This window comes from Diadema antillarum, unplaced genomic scaffold (assembly GCF_040938485.1).
Source record: "Diadema antillarum isolate AM-2024a unplaced genomic scaffold, OU_Dant_1.0 seq00000082_RagTag, whole genome shotgun sequence".
Taxonomy (NCBI): Eukaryota; Metazoa; Echinodermata; class Echinoidea; order Diadematoida; family Diadematidae; genus Diadema; species Diadema antillarum.
The window spans coordinates 875,476-897,877 of NW_027271175.1; the positions used below are offsets into that span (position 1 = coordinate 875,476).

Genomic DNA, 22,402 nt, shown 5'->3' on the forward strand with positions numbered 1-22,402 from the left:
AACTGATGTGGAGAGCAACATCTGTGTATGAGAAATAAATCCTCAACAGACAAGAGGTCTAGAAAGTTTGTATGGGAGCATAGCTCTGATTCTAGATACAGCTAGCCACCTTCAGTAAATTCCTGTACTTATGAGAGAGAACAGCACATACACACACACACACACACATGCACGCACAAAAACAAAACTTTAGAAAAGGTAACTAACATGATGCTCCTGCGACTAAACCTGTTGTGGTTATTACCCAAATGGTTACAAGCTGGGAGCACAGTTTCCGTACTCACCCATGCTGTCGAATCTCAATCGGGCTAGATGAGTCGTAGAAATGGCGTCCGATCTGCTCCATCTTGATCATTTTCAGGACCCTGAAGGATTCAATCATATATTATTAATGTTAGATCTGGTAAAACTGCTGATTTAAAACCCATTCCATGAATACATCACATGGTTTGCTTTGACACTGCAATATGCACATTTTGCAATATAATTTCAGATTAATTACATAATCTCTGACAATGGGAGTTTTCATACTAACTGCAAGGACACTGGGGCATTTAAAACAAAAAGTAAAGTAGGCTGCAATAACACAATGCGCCTGCTGGCCATCAAAATACCTTGTTTGGAAAGAACAGTGAATGGGTAATAGCTTGCTATAAGTATTGGAATCCAACAGAGAGAGAGAGCATGTATGAAAAGTCCTCTAATTTTATCCTGTGTATGCAGGCTAAAGCACACGGAGTACTGGTAATGCTCACTGTTAACAGAAAACCCAGATAGTTATTTCGAAGCTAAACATGGGCAAAATAAGAAAATTATATTTACTTGTCTGGATAGGCATTTGGGCAAGGACCCAATACATTGCCCTCTTTAAATACAATTGCCTGTTTACACTGCTTGACAATGAAAGTGGGCTGCCCCACACAAGTGGGCCAGGGGTTTTGTAGTTATATAATGATACATGCATGATACAACTAGAAATGTCGCTATGGCGACTGATGCCTCCGCCATAATGCATGATTCTCCCAATAGGGGTATAGTACAATGTCTTCACAATGTGTGATCCATGACAGTTTCACATAACTGGCAAAAAAATAAAAATATGACAGGTTTGTCAGAAATGACTTGAATGATCACTTTCCTTGAACTGGGAGTGCAGGTACACATATTTGGGGAATTGAGAATTTTTACTTGAATTCTGACAGACCCTTTTATAAGTTTATGCATTGAGTAATTTCCAAGGTATGAAGAAAGAGTGTAATAACAGTACAAAATAGATTTTTTTTTTCTTTTTCTTTTTTTTTTTTTTTTTGGGGGGGGGGGGCATTGAAACCTGGCCATTGACCCTTAACCTTTGACAACCTTTGACAGTCTGGCTGGAAATTTCCTGGAGAATCTCCATTAGGTAATGCATGTATATAAGTCAGAAAACTAATAATGCAAGCATTTTATATACTAGTGTAAGAGGGAAATAGTAAAATATTGAGGAGTTGACCTTGACCTTTGACCTATGACCCCTAAATTCCCTAGATAATCTCTGCCAGTCAGTACATGCGTATGTACAAAGTTCCATGAAGATACATTGAACCATTTGTGAGAAAAGTGATATTACAACATTTTCACTTAACCTTTGACCTTTGACCTTATGACATGAAACTCTGGAGAATCTTTATGCAGTAGTAGGGGCCTACATGTCTACACCAAGTTTCAAGAAAATACCTTTGGGCATTGCATAGATATGGGGGGAAATAGCAACATATTCAGGATTTGACCTTGACCTTTTGACCTTTGACCTCTTGCCAATGTCACTAAAATCTATTCAACTAATTGTCCAATCATACATCATCCTTGGACCAAGTTTGGTGAAAGCTGCTTCATCCAGTTTTGAGTTATCACGTAAACAGATAAATTTCAGGATTTGACCTTGATCTTTGACCTTTGACCTCAGTCCGATTTCACTAAAAAACTAATCAAATAATTGTCCTATCATACATCATCCTCCAACAAAGTTTGGTGAAATTTGCTCGATCCAGTCTTGAGTTATCGCGTAAACGGATACAATTTCATGATTTGACCTTGACCTTTGACCTTTGACCTTCGGCGGATTTTGCCCAAAATCTAATCAACTAATTGCCCCATCATACTTTATACTTGGACCAAGTTTGGTAGAATTCAAGTCAATATTACTCAAGTTATCGCGTAAACGAAAGCGGACGGACGTACGGACGTACGGACGTACAGACGTACGTACGGACGTACGTACGGACGTACGTACGGACGTACGTACGGACGGACGGACAACCCGAAAACATAATGCCTCCGGCACCACTTCGTGGCGGAGGCATAAAAATCCCAGACTCTGGAAAAACTATGGGACAGCACGGCGTCTTCATCTATCAGTAGTCATTTGCATAATAATGTTCAGAGGAAACTTGATACAAAGAGATCTGGGTCCTGTTTTATGAAGAGTTAAAATTGATTATATAGTTAAAGGACAAGTTCCCCTTCATAAACATAAGGATTGAGAGAATGCAACAATAATAGTAGAACACATCAGTGAAAGTTTGAGGAAAATTGGACAATCGATGCAAAAGTTATGAATTTTTAAAATTTTTGCGTTGGAACCGCTGGATGAGGAGACTACTACAGCTTGTGAGTCATATGCGTACAACAGTATAAAGAAAATGTAAAAGAAAATTCAACATATTTTCACTTTTTTCGCATAATAAAAGAGCACTTGACTTGCCTCTTTCTATAGGCGGGGGGAACAATATTACCCATAACATTTGTCGGTAACGAGTCAGGGGAATGTGTACTTTTTTCAAAAGATGGAATTTTGTGAAATTCTCTTTATATTTTCCTTGTATTGTTGTACGCATGTGACATCTAAGTTATACATACACTGCAGTAGTCTTCTCATCCAGCGGTTACTGATCAAAAACTTCAAAAATTCATAACTTTTGAACGGATTGTCTGATTTTCCTCAAACTTTCACTGATGTGTTCTACTAATATTGCTACATTCTCTCAATCCTTATGTTTATGAAGGTGAACTTGTCCTTTAATTTCAACTGTAAGTATATGGCAGCCTGTGTGGTAAGGAAATTTAAAATTGATTTTATCTTTTGATAGAATGGGGCCCAGATATAAGATAATACCTGATATAACAACTAATTTCCCTAATCCCAATGAATTTATTCCTTTTGTTTTGTATTGTGTATTGACTACTGATATAACAAAAAAAAAATTGTCTTGGTCCTAAGGATCTTGCTATACTGAGTATCCACTGTAAATTTTTTTTTTCCCAACTCTTATTCACCAAATGATAACAATACTATGCTGTATTTCTAATACGAAGCATATCAGAGATACAGTACCAGCGGATGTACGCGATCCAGCTTACTCATACAGTACCAGCGGAAGTACATGATCTGACTCTCCCAGTCATTGAAAAAAACAACAACAAATCAGCGGTGCTGTAGTGATTTGCAAATGTGGAGTTTACCACCAGCAATACATAGGAAAAGCTATTAACTCTGCCTAATCCCCCACCCCTAAAACTTCCCCAGCCCCCCAGTCCCCACCCCCTAATCCCTCCCTCAATCCCCCCACCTCATTTCACCGAGAGTGAAATACCACGAAGTTCTCCTTTGTGATTGTGTGGGCCGACAGGTCCGGGGGGGGGGGGGGGGGGGGGGGGGGGGGGGGGGGGGGGGGGGGGGGGTCTGCACAAAACAAAAGATCTTTGTTATGTACTGTGGAGCTGGTACTTGGTAGGTAAAGGGTCAAGGATGGTTGTAACCTCCTCTGATATGGGGACCCATCATTAACATGATGTGTCTTACTCTATCATGTAACATGATCTGTCCACTCTTCGGCGACTGATAAGATTTCTCTTTAGATTAAGAATGGGTCTTACACAAGGTGTGGAAATGTCATAAGAACACAGACTGGTCAAAGATCAAACACAAACACTCTAGCCTGCTCAACAGGCAACAATAATAAGTATTTTGGAATTATTCCAAAATCAAGAGTGGCTTTCATATTCCCTTGTCAATTTATGAGACATTTTTAATCTTTCCAGGAATGATCCTACACAAACAGTGAAACTTGGCAGGTTTGGATTTTAAGTGGCGATCCACTTACTTTCTGAAAAGGACTCCGTAGAGATGCAGGGTGTTGGGGGCCATGGGGTTGAGGGTGGCCACAAGGGTGCATCTGATGTTGACGGCGGAGCCATCTTTCCTTGTTGAGACCAGATTGGTCACCTGGAGAAGAAAATGGCGTATACGAGATTACAAACTCGGATAAATACAAAACAAAGGACATATACAATTTGCCATTGGTGAGTGTGAGGCATAAGTGGTCCTATCCATCTTGCCTGTAATGGCAAAAAAAAAAAAAAAAAAAAAAAAAAAAAAATCAAACTGGCAACAAACCTCACACTTTTCATTCACTTCTGCCTGAGCGGTGAATAGTCTATGCATGCTCTAAAAACCGTGAGGGAAAACAAAGATAGGGAAAGATGTCACAAACCACCGAACACATGGAAAAATTCCTGGTATGGAAATTTTCGCCTATTTCCTCCAGATGGGACATGCTACACAATAGTGATTATGCAACTGCTTAATGCTGAAACAACTGCTTAACCCTAACTAGGCCGGGCTATTCAAGTAGATGATTAGAGGCTGGGGGCCTCCAGATCTCGGCCGTCAACCGCGCGATCGCGACGAAAATCGGCACACACATTGGCTATGACGTAATCTAAAGTACCTTGAAGCTAATTTATAAACAAAAATTATTGCTTATGCTAAATTATGCTAATTTATGCAACATGATGCATGACATCAAACAATTTGGTATAAATCACTAAATAAAGCTCAAAAACTGGCACATTTTTTGTGTAAATATTCTTTTTAATGTCCTTAGCAAATGTAAGAAAAAAAATTGTGCAATCAGAGAAAATTTCTTATGTATTTTATTGTTTTTTGAATTTCTTATGTATTTCTCTGTTTCTTCGACTTTGTTTTTCATTGTTTTTTAAATAAAATTTGTCCGCGACATTGTCTTGAACAAGAAAATATGTAATTAATTGATTTTAATCAATAAAACCCCAAATAATGCTTTTATGAAATTTGCCTGCAAACACAGTAGTTTGCATTGAAATTGTACACAAATTCACGTTTTTGAGCAATTCTTGGTCTGACATGCACATACATATTCATGCGCAACTTTGGAACCGTGTGCCTGGGCATCACAAATTTGGTGTTAAAAGCTGAGGGAGACTTGAAAGAAAAAAGTCATGAAACGTCGCGGCGATAGCTTTTCTTGATAGCGATACATCGCGCGAAACGTCGTGGGGGGGCGTTCTAGTTAGGGTTAAAGACAGTAAATAATAGCGTGTTTTCTTGCAGACAATTAGCTTATTTCTATGCAAAAATGGGATTTAAGTAAGATGGTTAACTCAGTCAAAAGCTACTTTTCATGCATACAGCAAGGGAAGTTTGAGCAAATAACTACAACAACAAAATCAAAATCTACCTCACTATCACTTAATGCACAACAGAGTTGTGCCAGTTTTCACCAAACAAACATCCCCTCCCCCCTCACCTTCTCGGGAAGCTTGACCAAGGAATACATGGTGTCCATGTCCAGGGTGTTGTTCTCCCCCAGCAGTTCGCTGTGGGCTCGCAGGAGGGCGAAGCGAGCGCGCGGATTGAGGATCTCCGGTTCAAAGTCCACACGGTACTGGTAGAGCTGCCAGTTGGGCCGGTTGACCAGCTTGAAGCAGTTTGCCACCAGCTGAATCTGCTGGCCAGAGGTTGCTGAAAGCGTCACAGTGAAAAGGGGAAAAACACACAAAAATAGTCATACATGAGTTAGAATCTTGCCTTAAAAAAAAAATTGAGTAATGGCACATAATAAGAAAGGACTGACACAATAAGTCATGATGAGCAAATTAAACTTAACCTGAATATACTCAGTAGCTTCCTACAATATGTGGAGACCTTCCTGTAAGTCATCATCTCTTGAGATTTGAAAAAATATTGAGATTTAGAAAAAATATCCCTAATTATGCTGAATAGGAGAGATAATTTGATGGAAGTGAACAAAAGGCTATGGGGTGTCAGGGCTCGGTCACACAGCCCAAAATTTGCATAAACGCATGAATCACGAATGAAATTTGGTTGTGCGTGCTTGTCCGTCAAGAATTTTCGCTGATTTACGCGATGAAAATCACTGATGAACTGTGCAAGAACTACGGAAAGATCACGCAAAAATCACTAACAAACCACGCACTTTCAGCGCATAGGCATGCAAAGGCCCCAAATAGGGCGAATACGTGGTTGTGCGCGACGACTGGGTCCATAGAAAACCACACATAATCTGGGGATTATCACGAATAAACTGCGTATGAATCGCCCATGATTCGCGCATGAACGTGATAGCGTCAACATTTTTGCAAACGATCACTGATATTCCACGCATAGTTTGCGCATTGTCTGTGTAAGAACTACGCAAACTAGGCAAAAATTATGTAAAACAGCGCAATACTGCGTAAACTCTTACGCGAAGCCGAGTTTTGCGCTGCTCAAAACCTGGAATCGCGTGAAGCGCCGATTCGGCGCACATCGGCGGACAACGAAGGTTCCACGTCAGACAAACTCATGACATGCCCAAATTGCGCATGTATCGCTTAAGGCTCGAATTCCTTGCGTGATTCGTGCGCTTAAGCGACTTTTGGGCTGCGTGACCGGGCCTTAACATTCTTAATACTCTATGAAATTTCAGTGGTTGCATACCCTTTCAAAAGGAGAAGAAACTAGATATATCGCTACGGCGACTGATATGCCTCCGCCATAATGCATGGTTCTCCTAATAGGTCTATAGTACAATGTCTTGACAATGTGTGATGACAGTTTCACACAATTGGCAAAATATTAAAATGACAGGTTTGCCACAAATGTGCTGAATGTTCACTTTCCTAGAACTAGGTTCAATTGGATGAATGATTAAAATGTCAGAGTGCAGGTATTTGGGGAACTGATGATTTTCACTTGACTTTTGACCCTTTTATAAGTTTATGCATTGAGTAATTTTCAAGATATTAGAAAAAGTATAATTTCAGTATCAAATGGGAAAATAGCATTATCTAAACCTGGCCTTTGACCTTTGACCTCACAGTTCCAAAGAGAATCACTGTTAGGTTGAACATGCATATATGTAAGTTTCATGATGATACCTTTCGAGTTACTTTTGAGATATGGAGGAAAAAGTGCAATTCAGCACTTTCACTTGGCAAAGCTCAGTAACATTTGTCATCTACAGGCATTGGCCCAAAATACACTAAGCACATCAACACTCTCTCACAGCAGAAATTGGATTAAAAAACTGGATAAGTACGAAGAAAATGTGCAACAGGGACTTTTCAATTTGGTTAATGAGATCGAGGGCATTGAAACTTACTACAAAGAAACATAAAGCCTTGGTAACAACTTTCTGGGGGAGAGGAAAAAACAACCCCACATAGTTTGAACCACGATGAACTATCACAACATTTATTTAGAAGAACTACACTGTATACCTCATCCATCTTCTTAAGTCACACCTATTTGAAGGGTCTGTTGGGCAGACTAACTCTATAGACTGGATAAACAGACAGGGACAATGAAGAAGGCTGAAATCATAAATTTCACAAACATACACCAGCTTGCATCTGTCCTGCAATGAAAGAGAGGCCCAAGAGACTTGAAGAGGTTGTACAATTGTACAAAACTACTGTAACCCTGCTTCAATTTTCAGTTAGGTTATAAACAATTGACATCATATCTACTAATGAACCACACTAATTTGTGAATTTTGCAATCAGTAAGTATTCATCATTCCCTTCACCTACAAGTAACAAATATGCATGAATTTCCTACAATTACTCTTAGTTATTATTTCATTTGCATGAATATAGTGATACTAGAATGCAAATTTGACATAATGACCTCATGACCTCTAAAGGCTTAAAATCAGATTTGAACCTGCTTGGTCACAGGTCACATCTGCCATCTACCCAGGGTTGCATACCACACATCACGGGAATTACCCACCTTTCTTATCAAGACCTTCAGGGCGAGTCACTGGTTCGATGATGGGTTCCTCCCGGCGACGGCGTCTGTCGGGCACAGCGCCCCCTACGCCCCCCTCGCCAGCAGCTCCGATGTGCATCTTTGCCATCTGACCGGACAGGTCCTCTCTTGGCTGCTGTGGAGGCGCGGCTGCTGGGCAGCAGGTTGAGTGAGGGGAACACGAGGAAGAAACATTACTTCTGCAAGCTGAAGGGATCACCCTTGCATTGCATGTGAATCCACGAAATGCTGCATTGCACCCTACAGGACCACACATTCCTGTGATGCTTGTATTAAAACTCTTATCATATCAAGAAATTGACACCTTGACGGTAACTGAAGTGCATGCAAAACCTGACCCTATCAGCCAAATTTCTGCGATATGTTTACTGTAGAAATACACCTTCCTCGGTCTACAGCCACATCAAATCAGTTCTCTACACCAACACGCCCTCTACATTTAGGAATTGGTGAAATATAATATGTAGCAATTATAATCAACATTCAGATATCCCCCTTTACCTATGGCCTCCGGATTTTTACTCTGCTTTTATGAGCAATGGGGTAGTGAGTAAAAAGCTTAGACCATGACTGTACCTCCTGGCCCTGGCTGTGTCGTTCCACCCCGGGACCTTCCTCTCCCAGGCACCGGCATCCCACCGGCGTCCTGTGGCACGCTGGGCGGTTCTCTGGGCCTCTGCTCTCCCGGCCGACGTTCTGCAGGGGCTGCTGCCCCAGCAGGCGGTGCTGAAGCTCGCCCCCTTCCTCGAGCCCTGCCCCTTGCACGTCCTGTTGGTTGTGACATCCTGTCTCTACACTACCTGGTTTGCTATCCTGGATGAAGTGACTTCCCCTACAAATTTTCTTAATTCACCTGCACCAGTCAGATAATGATATCAAGAATAAGAAAAGGTTTTTGAATACAGTACTTGCTAATTCAATGGATTACAAAGCAATAAATTTGGAATGACACATAATTTTTTTTCCTTACTACCATATCTAAGAGGGCAGAAACATAAACTCTCCTGCACACTGCTAAATATAAATGTGCATGTACAGTACATGCTGCATGTACTCATGCCACAGACTGACAATTATATTTTCCTTTACTACATAGCATTCAACTTGTAGATATTACTGTACTTCATGGAGCTTAGGAATTTATCACTGATTACTACAATGGTAAAAGTTAAAATGGAAGATTTTAGTTCCTACATATGTACGTATTTCTTTCTAAAATGGCAATTCTTTTGTTAATTTGAAGATGAACTGAACCACTTTTTGTAGTCTTTTCCCCATATAATTCATTGTATACAGAGTGAAATTCAGAGGTGCAAACTTATCATGAGAATTCACCATTCATCATCATCATCGTGGTTCTTAGCGGACAAACTAAATGGCTCTGATCTACAGGTACCATCTTCACTGACATGATTCTGCAATGAAGTGCAACTACTTCCTTCGTACCTTTATAAATTTGTAACCTTTGTATTCACTTGTTCAAGGGTGTGTACAGTTCTGGTTTACATAGGTGAGGATTTAGCTTTTAACGTTTTGCGAGATATTCAGAAACCACTCTATGAGATGTCAAAGAGCATGCAATTCTAAGGGGTATCAAAAGTTTATTCGATGAAAATCAGTTTTGAAATGGCTGAGATATCCAAAAACAAGGTGAAACACAGAGATCCTAATAAAAGGCGTGGCCTGCCCCCTTTTATTATTATCACTTTTTTTGATATCTCTTTGAAACCAATTTTCATCAAATAAACGTTGAATCCTTCTTAAAATTACATGCTCTTTCATATTTCATAAGAGGTTTCTCATTATCTCACTAAGGAATGTTCAAAACATGAATCCCCACCTCAACCAGTACTGTACATTGTACAGTCCCTTTAAACACTTCCCAATTTCCAGCAGGTTCTAGTATACAACTTTGCATCTAAAATGCAGTCTATCTACTAACACAAAACATGTACACACATTCACATTTCAATGGAATACTCTGTACATAGTTCATAGCACAATTTGGAACAATCCTTCATGAGCCCCAGAAAAAAGCCTTGTCGTGAAAGTCATGAAATTATTTTTCCAACAAAGATATTACACATTTAGATGAATACACCAGCAAAGCTTGCACTTAAAATAAAATGTTTCCACAAAACATACACAAACATACATGATGCCACAACACACATACACAGATATGAGTACAAGGGACTATTACTTGAAACTTGGGCACACCTCTTGAAAGGATGCCAGATGAAGCTGATTGTGATTAATCAGCGAAACGTTACCAAAAACGTAAGTTAAATTCAAGATCTTTGATTCATAATTCGTCTCAAATCTACATCGACTGGATGAATAATAACTTTCATCAACATCTTGAAAGACAGCCTAGCAACACTCACACAAAATTAGCAAACATTCTTGCACACACGCTGTGCAAAAACTACCATCACAAAGGTAGGATATTTGATTGCATACCCGGTACCTGTTATAGTGTACATCTGTACAAGTAGACCATGCAAAACACTTACTTGCATCATCACAAACGATGCTTTCTCTGGTCAGGGTTCGAAATTGGCAATGGTCTGCTGGCCATTGGCCACCCAAAATCATGTCGGACTATCTAAAAATCATACAATTCTGAAGTAACTAGTCCGTCTGGCTAGCCAAAATATTGCTTTAGTGTCAAAATTGATTCTAAGTAGTCCGCCTGGCTAGTTAAAAAAAAAGTTAAGTGCGACCCCTGCTGGTATTCTCATCTATCAGCACACAGGCACTAATGTTGCCAAATTTCAAACTCCAACAACTTTACATACTGTGAGTACAGTGATGATTATCATCTCAAGCAAATGAAAGTACAACACAACCCACCAGAAACAGCCAATCAGCAGAAATACTCACCATCCACTGGTAATCCTGAGCAGTTTGAACATTCAACAATTCAGGACAACAGTGCTACTGCATGCTACTGAATTATCCAAATAATTCAAAGTAACTAGATGGTAATCTACATTCACATTGGATTTCCACTTGGAAGTGGGAACGGCCTCAGTGAGTCAACATGCATTGCGCAATCCTAAAGCCAGTGGGAAGAGTGTTTTGCAATTTTCAGAGTGATATCTATGAAAATCACCCATTTGTCACTCACACACAACAACCCCTACACAGCAGATGTGTCTTCTACCATAGATACACTGCACAGGTTAAATGCATCCCAAGATGATTTACATTGCATGGTAACTGCATTGTATGATATTCTGGTGCTCCTACAAATTCACAGGCTCCCAGAAAAGTGTTCTATCACATACATGTACAGTACAGGGCAAGTCCAAGATAAGGTCCCCTCAGAAGGCAAAATTTCATCTTTGCTCAATATTGACATGTTTGGTATCATTTTGAAGCTTATGAGTTGAAGTTTTGATTTCCATGGAGGAAAAAATTATATTATGTAAATTTATGCAAATTTCAAGGGCTTCATTAGCATAAATGTGAAACACAGTGTTACGTATGGGACATTTATAAAAATTCATATTAATTCAAAGGAAAGCAAATGACATTTGATTAATATGTGGACATAAGAAGTTCATCAAATAGTTTAACTTGGTATGAAAATTTAGGGATTATGCAAATTATTATGCAAATTAGCTCGTGTCCTATCATGAGATGTCCCATACGTAACAAATTGAGGTAATTTTTTTAGGTTTTTTCTGAAATTGCTAAGGTTATTTTAATGCCCTTTTGGAAAGTTCTAATTTATTGTTTAGAGAAATTAAATACCATAGAAAAAAGAAAAAACAGCAAAAGAAATATTTTTTATTAGGCATTGAAATAATGTTACGTATGGGACAAATGCGTTACGTATGGGACATCCTCATACATATTGCATGTGAATGCATGTAGCTAGCTGGGAAGGTCTCTCAGTACACAAATGGTCAATCATCCTGAAGAAAGCATCCCAACATTGTAGTCACTTTTTGAGTTATAGACACTTTAAACAATTATATATGTACTTGACTGAACAATTTTCAGAAAGGGGGAAGGGAAAATGGCAAAATACACAATGAAAAAATCAGCATTAAAGGGATGGTATAGTTTTTTGTAGAAATGGGGATTCAGTTTTCAACATTTAATGAGATGATTGGAAACCTACATATGAATTACTAAAGAGCATACAATCCTAAGACTAGAGGAATTCAAAGTTTATGTGATGGAGATCCAATTTGAAATGGTTGTGATATATATTTAAAAAAATATAAAGTCAAATGATTTTTTTTTTTATTGCAAGTGATACACAAATTGTCCTTATTCAGTTTTCAATAGTAGCCACGACAAAATTCATGGGTATACATACTGAGGTGTGACTCGAATCAATGACCTGACTGCTAGACAGACATCATATATCTACTCAATCACTGGGGTTCCACGCAGCAGGTATCGCTTATTTACAAAAATTAATATTTCTTGTGTCAAGCTGTTTTTTATTGAAACTAAATGGCAAACTTCCCTTCATCAATGGAAGTAAACACTTTAAACTATTCAATTTTTCAGTAGTAACTATTCTGATAAAAATAGGGCAAAAACACTCAGGTTGGTCATAAAAATATAGAATATGATTAAATATGATTATGATGGTAAATATTTGGGGAATATTGTTCCCTTGTCAATCTGGATCAGTATTTGAATAATTTCAACTGATTCCATTTCAATAATTATGCAAAAATTTGTTTATGGGTATTTTGCGAAATTATTTTGCAAAATACCCATAAACATGGTTCTCCACACACTAAATGAATGGGGGACAAAGGGCATGCATACTCAGATTGGTCATAAAAATATGAAAATATGATTGAATATGAATATGATGGTGAATATTTGGGGAATATTGTTTCCTTGACGATCTGGATCAGTATTTGAGTAGTTTCAACTGATTTTACTTCAATAATTCTGCAAAATACCCATAAACATGATTCTTCACACACTAAATGAATGGGGGACAAACTGTCCCATACATAACTGTCCCATACGTAACACGTCATGTCTGTCTTTAATTAGAACCTGTAATTAGAGCTTTTTGCCTAATGACATGAAACCTACCTGTGATAATCTTGAGTGTTGTGACTTTCATCACAGTGAGTTACAAGTTGTAGAATGAAATACTTTCAGAGAGTTTTGAGGTTGAAAAAAATGTTCAAAAAAACAAAATTTTTCTGGTCCCATACGTAACGGCACATATTTTCTCTTCTAGAATATAATTGTGAAGGTCATTTTTCTCAATTTTTTACATGATTATACTTCTCCTAGATATCAATCACCATGATGAAGTTCAATATGATCAAAGGCCATTAACACTATTTTTCAGGTCATAAAAGTCTCTGAATGTCCCATACGTAACGCGCGCATTATCTTGGACTTGCCCTACACTACAGAACTACAGGTGCATAAAGGCCCTTACTTACTTTTCATGCGCCCAACAGAGAACTGTTGCCCTGGGTATTAATACAAGGGTGCTGCCTGAACACTAATTGATTGCCACTAAGAGGATTATCTACAGTATATGCCAGACAGCCTGGTATTCTTCAGGGAGAGGGGTTGAAGAGAAAGGGATCAAAGGCAGGTACACTGTACATTGTTGGAACAAAGGACTAGTGTACAACCTATTCTGACTTTAGGGCCGCGTTCATGCGAATTTCGTAGCCAGAATCACAAACATGAATCATGATTCAAAACGGCGTTTGAAATCACGGTCTCAGCGGAAGAGCGTTCATGCGGGCTTTCGCAACGCTGATTCTGGCTCTGCTCATTCTTTGCCATTGCGCAGCATACTGCGCAGTTTGACCTTGTCTCTGCAACTCGCGCCAGACCACCTTATGCCAACTGATCAGTCAGTTTATTATAGGCCTTTACGTTTATATTTCGGTGAATACTTTCCAATAAACTGTGGCATTCAGGCTCAGCCCACAGATCGAAAAATCTTAATTCTTCGCGTCTCTCCAATTGTTTCCCTTGGTAGACACAGCGCTGCAGCCATTACTATTATCAACTCAATCGGAGAGTAATTACATGTATTATTGTATTAAACAGCTAGATACTAGCATAGAATCGGTGTATGGCGTTGATGTAAACTAACAAATGCAAGTATGGTACCGAAACACACGATTCATAAGACGTACACAAGCGCGCGAACAGAACAGGAAGCTGTGGGATACCCCATGAGACACGCATGCGCACAGCGCACAATGACGTCACAGAATCATGATTGAAATCACGGTTGCATTCATGCGGCTTCTGCGATCGTGATTCTGGCAGAATCATGATTCAAAACGCCCTTTTTTCCGCGTTTCAGATCGGCGTTTTGAAACGCGTTTAAATGGAAAAATTGCATGAACGCGACGCAACTAAACACGTTTAGCGACTAAACGTGTTTAGAAACGCAATTCTAGTTTCGCATGAACGCAGCCTAGTACAGCTGTAGCTGCTCCTGATGAAGGCTTACCAGTGTTTTGCTTGGCATAGGCTCCTCATCAAAAGACATCCAAGACTGAGTTTTCAAATACACAATGGCTAACTGATTTAGTAGCCTCCTTACAAAACACACACACACACACACTCACATACACACATGTACACACTGAGATACAGTTTTACACCTAGCATGTAGATATATTGGCACTATTTCACATAAATTTAAAATCAAATCATATCAAATTCAGTCCATGGTCCTCCAACATACAGTGGGCACCTCACACTATATGCATAACAGCACACACTTGATGATGTCTGTTTAGCATAATTACAATAGGCATCACCAGCATATTAATCAAAATTTGTATAATTTATGGACTGAAGTAAATTACTTTTAATGCCTGCCACTGAAGTTAACTCTTTTATATACACATTGTATACAGACAGTGTAGACCCTATTATATTCCACATACTAAGAATGTTGCAATAGGATTGGTCTAGAGCTGATCATGTGATGAAGCGTAGTTTTGCCCATCACATCACCTAAGAAAAGTTCGTTACACTCTATGTTGATAGTCCCTTTTGTTTCGCTGATCTCCACACAGTCCACACAGTTCTAACGCAAGATGAGTACGCGCGAAATAAAAGTGCGTTGCACTGTGGACTATCATGTGACCTAGGTCACTTGATAGTACACAGTGCAACGCACTTTCACTTCGGTGCCGCGCAGTGCGCGCAGCAAATTCATTGTTTTGTCATCTAAGCGCACATGTAGCCTAAGCCCTAAGGATACCTAAAGAAAGCTAAAACGGTTTCAGATGTGGAATAAAATGGGAATTTCTAGGACCCTAGATGTGGAATATAAAGCAAATAATCAACTTTTAGTTTCAGGCAATGAGACAAACTATCACTTCCTCGGCGATCTGCATGTGTACGCTATCTTTCCTCAGCTGCGCTTCGGAAAGATAGCTACATCCAGATCGCCTCGGAAGTGATAGTTTGTCCCATCACCTTTACCAACGTTGATTATTTGCTTATTATCTCCACAGAAAAATTTGTGAGCATGTCATATGCTTGCACCTTGCCTGCACGTGTCCACATCTTGCAGCATTTTGTCACAGGCTACTAATCTGTAGTTAATAAGCAAGTTCAGAGTTTAATTGTAGCTCATGAGCACATGGGTACATGTAACCTTTTAACATTCTTTTCAATCGATTTGTTTTAATACGCACTTTACTCATTTTCAAAGTGAGATAATGCATTTGAAGCTTGCATGACATAATTTATGGAATTCATCAATCATATCCGAACAAAAAGTGAACTTGCGTAGAAATGGGTCCGTCAATTACTAGTATACACCATATATTTAGCAAGTCTAAGTTTTCGCAATCTAGACTTCTCAACAATTTTGCGAGTGGTTAAATTCGTGATTGTACATTGTAAAGCACAACGCTGAGCGGAGAAATGTATGCGTGCACGTGACATTCATGTCAGAATCAGAGTTGATACTTGCGCATTTTTTTTAATTTGCAAAGAGCACCCAACTCGCAAATCAATAAAACATAAAATTGAAAAAAAAAATCATGAAAATAAAACCTTACAAAATATTTGGCATATAAAAACCTGGAAAAGAATCCCTTTAATTTTTGTTCACATTGAACGCACAATATGTAGTATGAATCTCTTTGTATTGATATTGCAAGATACAACTTTTTTCTTTTTTTTTTCTGCTCACGCACAGGAGAACCACCAACAAAAAGGTCATTGTAGACAAGTCTCAATTTCTTAACATCATCGATCAAGCTATCAATGCAGTTGGGCACAGTTCTCGAGATCCATGGGTAAGTCACGAATTCTTGTCAGCACCATGCAGCCTCTATCTTCTGTCTCTGGGATGTTTACCAGTGTCCATCCTTGTTGAAGATGAGTCCCAAGTAGACCTAACCTGTTGAGTCCCAAGTTTACTTGGGGCAAGTGTCTATGGGAAATGTAGTAAAATCTGCCCATCCTTCAGCAGGTCAACAAACCAAATGCTTTATTGTATGTCCTCCTGTGTTTTTCTCTTCCTGCATACTACCCATATTTAGAAGGGCTTTTTACACTTGTAAATTTTTGCTTAATCCCGTACCAACGGTGGGGCCAAGGGGGGGGGGGGGGGGGGGCCTTAGCCTCACTGTTGGTACGGGACTATCCTTAGCCCACTTTCTGTTTACATTTGTTTCTGCCAAAGTGGGCTAGCCCCACCGATAATCCCGTACTATCTGGCCCTGCAAAATAGCAGGGTTAGCACCGCAATTGCGGAGCCAAGCAAGCGAGTGTAAACAGAACGAAAAAATAATCCTGGGCTAAGCAACGGAGACGAAGTCCGACCCCCACTGACCAATCAGAAACGAGGTAATCAAGTGCTGCCGGTGCGTGCGTGTACGTGTACAGTACGTAATCATGAATATTCATGTGGTTTGGAAAGTACCGGACAAAGAAACACGAGTGTAAAAAGGTCAATTATCTCCTTAGCCCCGGACAAGAGCTTGGTACGGGACTAATTGGCAAGTGTAAAAAGCTGAAGAAATTGGTACGGGACTAACGATAGTCCTGGGTCAGAGAAAGTACGGGGTTAAGAAACATACATGTAAGTGTAAAAAGGGCTAGAGGCTCCCAAAGCAGTGGTGTGGGTTCTGTCATAGAGTATGACCTGAAAGTTTCAGTCTTCTCGGGGTCGATTTTGAGCTGACCTTTGCAAGGTTTATGTACAGCCACAGAAGAGCCCCAAGTTTCTCATTCTTGTACTCACTGCATACTGGTTGACACCCAAGGCCATCAACATTCTTGTACAGTCCCTGAACAACACATTGAGTTTACTCTCTTTGTATGGGTCCAGATCTCTTACCCAAACAACATCATGTCTATTTGCTGCCAGCATTTGGTAGCAATAATCACAACCATTGAGAAGAGCATACAAATTTTGTATCTGAACTTCACACCTTTGAATTGATCACCGAATACATGAACGTGGTGTATTGCCACCAGCATTTGGTAACAATCATAATCATCCAGTTTCTTTGAAGATGCTTGTGGAAACAAATCCAGGCAATGGGAGTTGCACTTAATTTCATCCTCCTTCTTGCAGCCAAGAAATTAAATATTTATTGCTGATCTTCTTCAATTATATTGATAATACAACCAGCTAATGTTATGACTGGAAGATAATGTGTTTCTTTATGGTACAGTGAGTTTTGACCTTTAAATTGTACCCTGTATCTCCTACCATCAGTAGATATACTAATATACTGTAAAACGAGGAATGTTTGCGTGCATTTTAACTTTACAATTTTTGCGCGAGGCAAGGTTTGGTCTACACTGTACACATTGAATGTTAGAGGGAACTCGCGAAAATTTAATGCCGCCAAAAAGGCCGTCAGCTCAAATGCGTGAAAAATTTAATGCCACATATAGCATATATCTACAGTAAACATCTAAAGTGGCAACTAATTTTTATGTGTGAGCCTCCTCCTATGTCATTATCTTTGTTCAGTGCAATTTGTCTATTTTCTTTTGTTTTCAGAGTACAGTCAAACCTGTCTATAGTGGCCACCCAATGGAGACAAAAAAGGTGTTAAAGACAGCAGACCACAATAAACAGGGTTGGTAACATGACTTTTCTCTCTGAGAACTTCAGTGGCTGTATACAATGGCAGACGGCCGCCAAGGCAGGTTTGACTGTTTCTTGGTTTCTCTGCTCAGGGACCAAAAATATTCCAGGACCACAAACCTAAACATGGAGAGCCTGTCAAATAATGTACAGTGTATTACAGGTGTACATGTGAAATTGTGAAAATCATCTGGACTTCCCATTTACTTAAATTGTCACTTACAATGTATGGTGTAGGCTATGGGTGGATATACAAAACATACAAAAGTACATGTAAGTGTATGCAAACAAGTATGGAATAATCATTTTACACACATTTCACTATGATCGAGTGGCGGAATTGACGAACAAAGTGAACTCGTCATACCTACGCTAACAAACTGGAGTACCCACCTAGTTTTTCAGTGTGGAATAGTATTTTGGAATATATGCCCAAGATCAGGATACATGTAGTACTGATTTTATTTTTCTCGTTACAAATTTTTGTAAAAAGATGTCAGACTTCAGCTTCACGAGGCTGATTCGTGCACGGAGAGGTGAGAGCCCCAGAAAAAAGCACCGAAAATATTTAGTCCGCTCAGGCCGTTAGGTGCGGCAGTCTTGCATTGAGCGAACATGCTGGCGCCCATGTTTTGATGGGTCGCTCTGCATCGGTTGATTAAAACTCTATTTTTGTTTTTAAAAAAAAACAGACAGAATTTTTTCTTCTTTTCATCATGGATAGTGGACATGTATGTGTAGCAAAAAATTAACCGTGCAAAGTTGCGATTATTTATATGTCAGATGTGAGATGAATAAAAAGTGAATAGGGATCTTCTTGAGGCTCTCTCCCAGAAGGCCTCATGAGGCTCTCGGCAGGCCTTGTGAGACAGAGGAGTGCTCGTACGGGGGAGCAGGCCTCGTGAGCAGGTTTCCCGGACTGAGATTGACAGGCTTTTTTGTCTAGGTTGCATAATCATTAACCCATTTTTTCTACAGGTCTGACTTATCTGTCGGACCAGCAGGTAGTTTTTCCCATTTTCTACAGTGTTTTTTTTTTTTTTTTTTTTTACTAGTCCTGATCCTGGACCATCGGACCAGTGCCAGTGTGCTCATTGTTGTATAGACCTTATGCATATGACGTCACACGGTCGTATCAACTGAAGGGCGCCCTACCTCAGAGGGCAAGCGAAGCGTTGCTACTAGTAAGAGCGTGCTTTTACACGCGAGGCAACGTGCATTTACACACAACATCGGTGTTTCTTTTACTGTGTTTTCTATTGCATCTCATTAAATTCACAGCCCTAGATCGGCAAATTTAAGCTTGTATAGCAAAATAAACATTTAAGGTATGCATTGCACTCGCCAAATTAATATATCCAACATTTTGGTACAATTTTCATGAAAAAAAATGCAACTACCAGCGGTCGTAACAGCTCTTCAACCTATGAATCCATTTGCAAATCACATGCGAGGTAGGGAAAGAGTTCCTTATGTCCCCCCCTCCCTACCTATTCAGACTACCCACTAACCCCACTAGATCTAACCTTTATTTAGTTTATTATTAGTAAAAAAAAAATAGTAATTTATTTATTTTGTGCAAATTAGTGGCAGGGGGGATAATAATAAACCAGATAAAGGTTAGTGGGTAGTGGGGTTAGTGGGTAGCTAGGTAGTGGGGGGGACATAAGGAACTCTTTCCTAGATGTCTGTTTTTTTATTAAAACACGTAGCTCGCATGTGATTGGCTAACGGAATTCAAAATGGCGACTTACAGCCAGTGAACGGCAATGTTGCGATATGGATACAAATTTCTGCAATATAACCTAGGAATACTCTAGTTACTGTGAGTATTTCGATTGCACAATGTGAGAAAGTTACCCCAAATATTGCTGCATAATGTTGCATGTCATATCAAACTTGTTTGAATGTAAAAAAGCTGCCACTGGCCTGGGGACTGGCGGCGAGTGAGGCAATCGTCAGCAACGCGTGTAAGAAAAGCATATATTAGGGTGTCTGGAGCATTATTGTAACTTTTGAAATTCTGTGAGAAATGAATTGTGAATTATTTCATATGAAAGAGAATTACATCATTAAGACATATTTCAAATTTCATGGCAAAATGATGTTTCTATCTTGAGAAATTTAACTTTGAAATCACAGCAATATCACCCCCTTTTTTTACGAGCACGCATGAAAATGTGACCCAAATCATGTTTGCAAACAACGCCGAAAAGCTGCATTCGCGTGTGGATCTCCAGCGATCAGATAATGAGCGTACAGCGGTTAGAAAATACGCGTAACAAGCGCAGAAGCCACTCCCCCTATGTGTTGTCATTCCCTGTGTGCGCTGCGTGCGTACGTACGTGCTCGGTATTCAGTTTACATACGATTCACATGTACCGTATTGAGCGCCCTACAACACGTACGAACCCCGCGTATGTATGCAGGCGCAGCTAGCTAGCAGCAGCTAGCTAGGCAGCTAGCCCCGCCGGTATGTTCGGGGAGCCGAGCGGAGAGCATCACGATTGTAGGCCAGGGGAGCCGGCATGGCGAGCATGGTTCGAAGAAATATGCAGTCGATTGTCGAGAGCAGGTGCACGCAGCTCGCGTGAAATGTACAAGCTACAACCTCTACAGCCACAGGCTTGGAACTGATGCCACATTACCACTATTCGTACATGCAAAAATGGCCAAATAAGAGTCTTACGAAATCTTTTCCACGCCCTTTTTGTCGATCGGGTGTTCGCAATACACCGCTGCCGCTACCACCACAGTAACGTTAGCTAAGGCCCACTTCGTTCGCACTTGGCTAAGTGGACATGATTGTATTCACAACCGATTTCTCGGCTTAGTGCCAGTGACTCGAGCATTGCGAGTGCACTTTCGAAATATAAATGAACAACGATAAGATCATAACCAATCCACAAGTAAACTAATGTAGACAGAAATTTAGTAGAGTCTGGTTGTTTTGCAAGACGTATGTGATTTGTGAGCGTGACTGTATCCGATATGTACAGTACAGAGTGCATGCTATGTGATGCGTGTTGTAGGAGCTATCGCAAGCGACAGCCCAGTTTCCTGCCTCGTGATATGCACATCATACACAACACATACACACACAAACGTAGTGACACACACACAGAGGTAGCTCTTTGCTGGCAGCATCTGGCGCGCGCCGCATGCACACGCGATCCATCCCCACACACCGCAGAGGCCATGTGCTTTTAGACGGCGATGCGTAATCAAATTTACATATGCATTAGCCCCTTCGCGCGAAGTTACTATGGATTCTTGCATACGAAGCCCCGCCTAAAACGTTCGCTGTGACAAAAAAATTATTGCAAGGGGTATCTTCAAGGCGATATCCCCACACCTAGGCGTGGAGCTATCGAAAAACTAGCGGCACCATCGGATTCAGCATGTCCTCAACTACTAGTATGTCTCACGGCGATACAAATACCGAAGCAGACGCTGAGATATGGGGATAGATGTAGGCATTTTAGGTGATTTTTCAAAATGATATAAGGCCAGGAAAAATTAGTGTAGAATGAAAGCCCTACTCTTCCCATTCACAAATCTTTTTGAATTTTTCAAATCGGTCAAGCGGTTGCACAGATATAGGCGTTTTAATGTCACAAGACATGCCCATTTTTCAACCCGGGGTCAAAGGTCAATCTTTTGTTTTACTTTGTTTTAACAATGGCACCGCCTGAGCATGTACACAGACAACTAAATTGCCTATAATTCCTTTACTGTTTGAAGTATGACAATGAAACTTGCAGGATATGATGATGATAGATTGTGTCACAATTTTGCACTGTTTTTAAAGAAATATGATTCATATTTTGAAAATTATGAATATTAATATTCATAAAAATGCATATAAATACTTGTAACAGAGTGATGAATCACAATAACTCAACAAAATTTGCAGGATAGCTTTGTAGAATATTTTCCCACAAGTCTACAATAATTTTTTCATGAACATTACATTAAAAATATTAATATCAATATTAAAAAGTAAAATATAACGTATGTTAATTGGTAATGGTTAACAATACCAGGAAAAAAATGCAGATTTGCTAAATGACATGTTTTGCCAGAATCCTGTCAGAAGGCCACATTAATATCATTCAGACAAATATGAATACTGATATTCAGATGAAGATATGAATATTAATATTCATATT

The 22,402-nt window shown here is 39.7% G+C and overlaps 1 protein-coding gene across 2 annotated transcripts in view; it reads right to left on the reverse strand.

The window, feature by feature from the left end:
- The window catches only part of LOC139726270 (piwi-like protein 1), a 48,989-nt gene that overhangs the window by 22,167 nt on the left and 4,420 nt on the right, over nt 1-22,402 (reverse strand). For both annotated transcript variants that reach the window (XM_071637338.1, XM_071637337.1), the window contains exons 2-6: nt 8,711-8,987; nt 8,096-8,263; nt 5,607-5,821; nt 4,143-4,264; nt 285-365 (exon numbers count right to left, since the gene is read on the reverse strand). In XM_071637338.1, coding sequence (XP_071493439.1) covers nt 285-365; nt 4,143-4,264; nt 5,607-5,821; nt 8,096-8,263; nt 8,711-8,918 — 794 coding nt within the window. In that variant the 5' untranslated portion in view covers nt 8,919-8,987. The remainder of the gene's footprint in view (nt 1-284; nt 366-4,142; nt 4,265-5,606; nt 5,822-8,095; nt 8,264-8,710; nt 8,988-22,402) is intronic.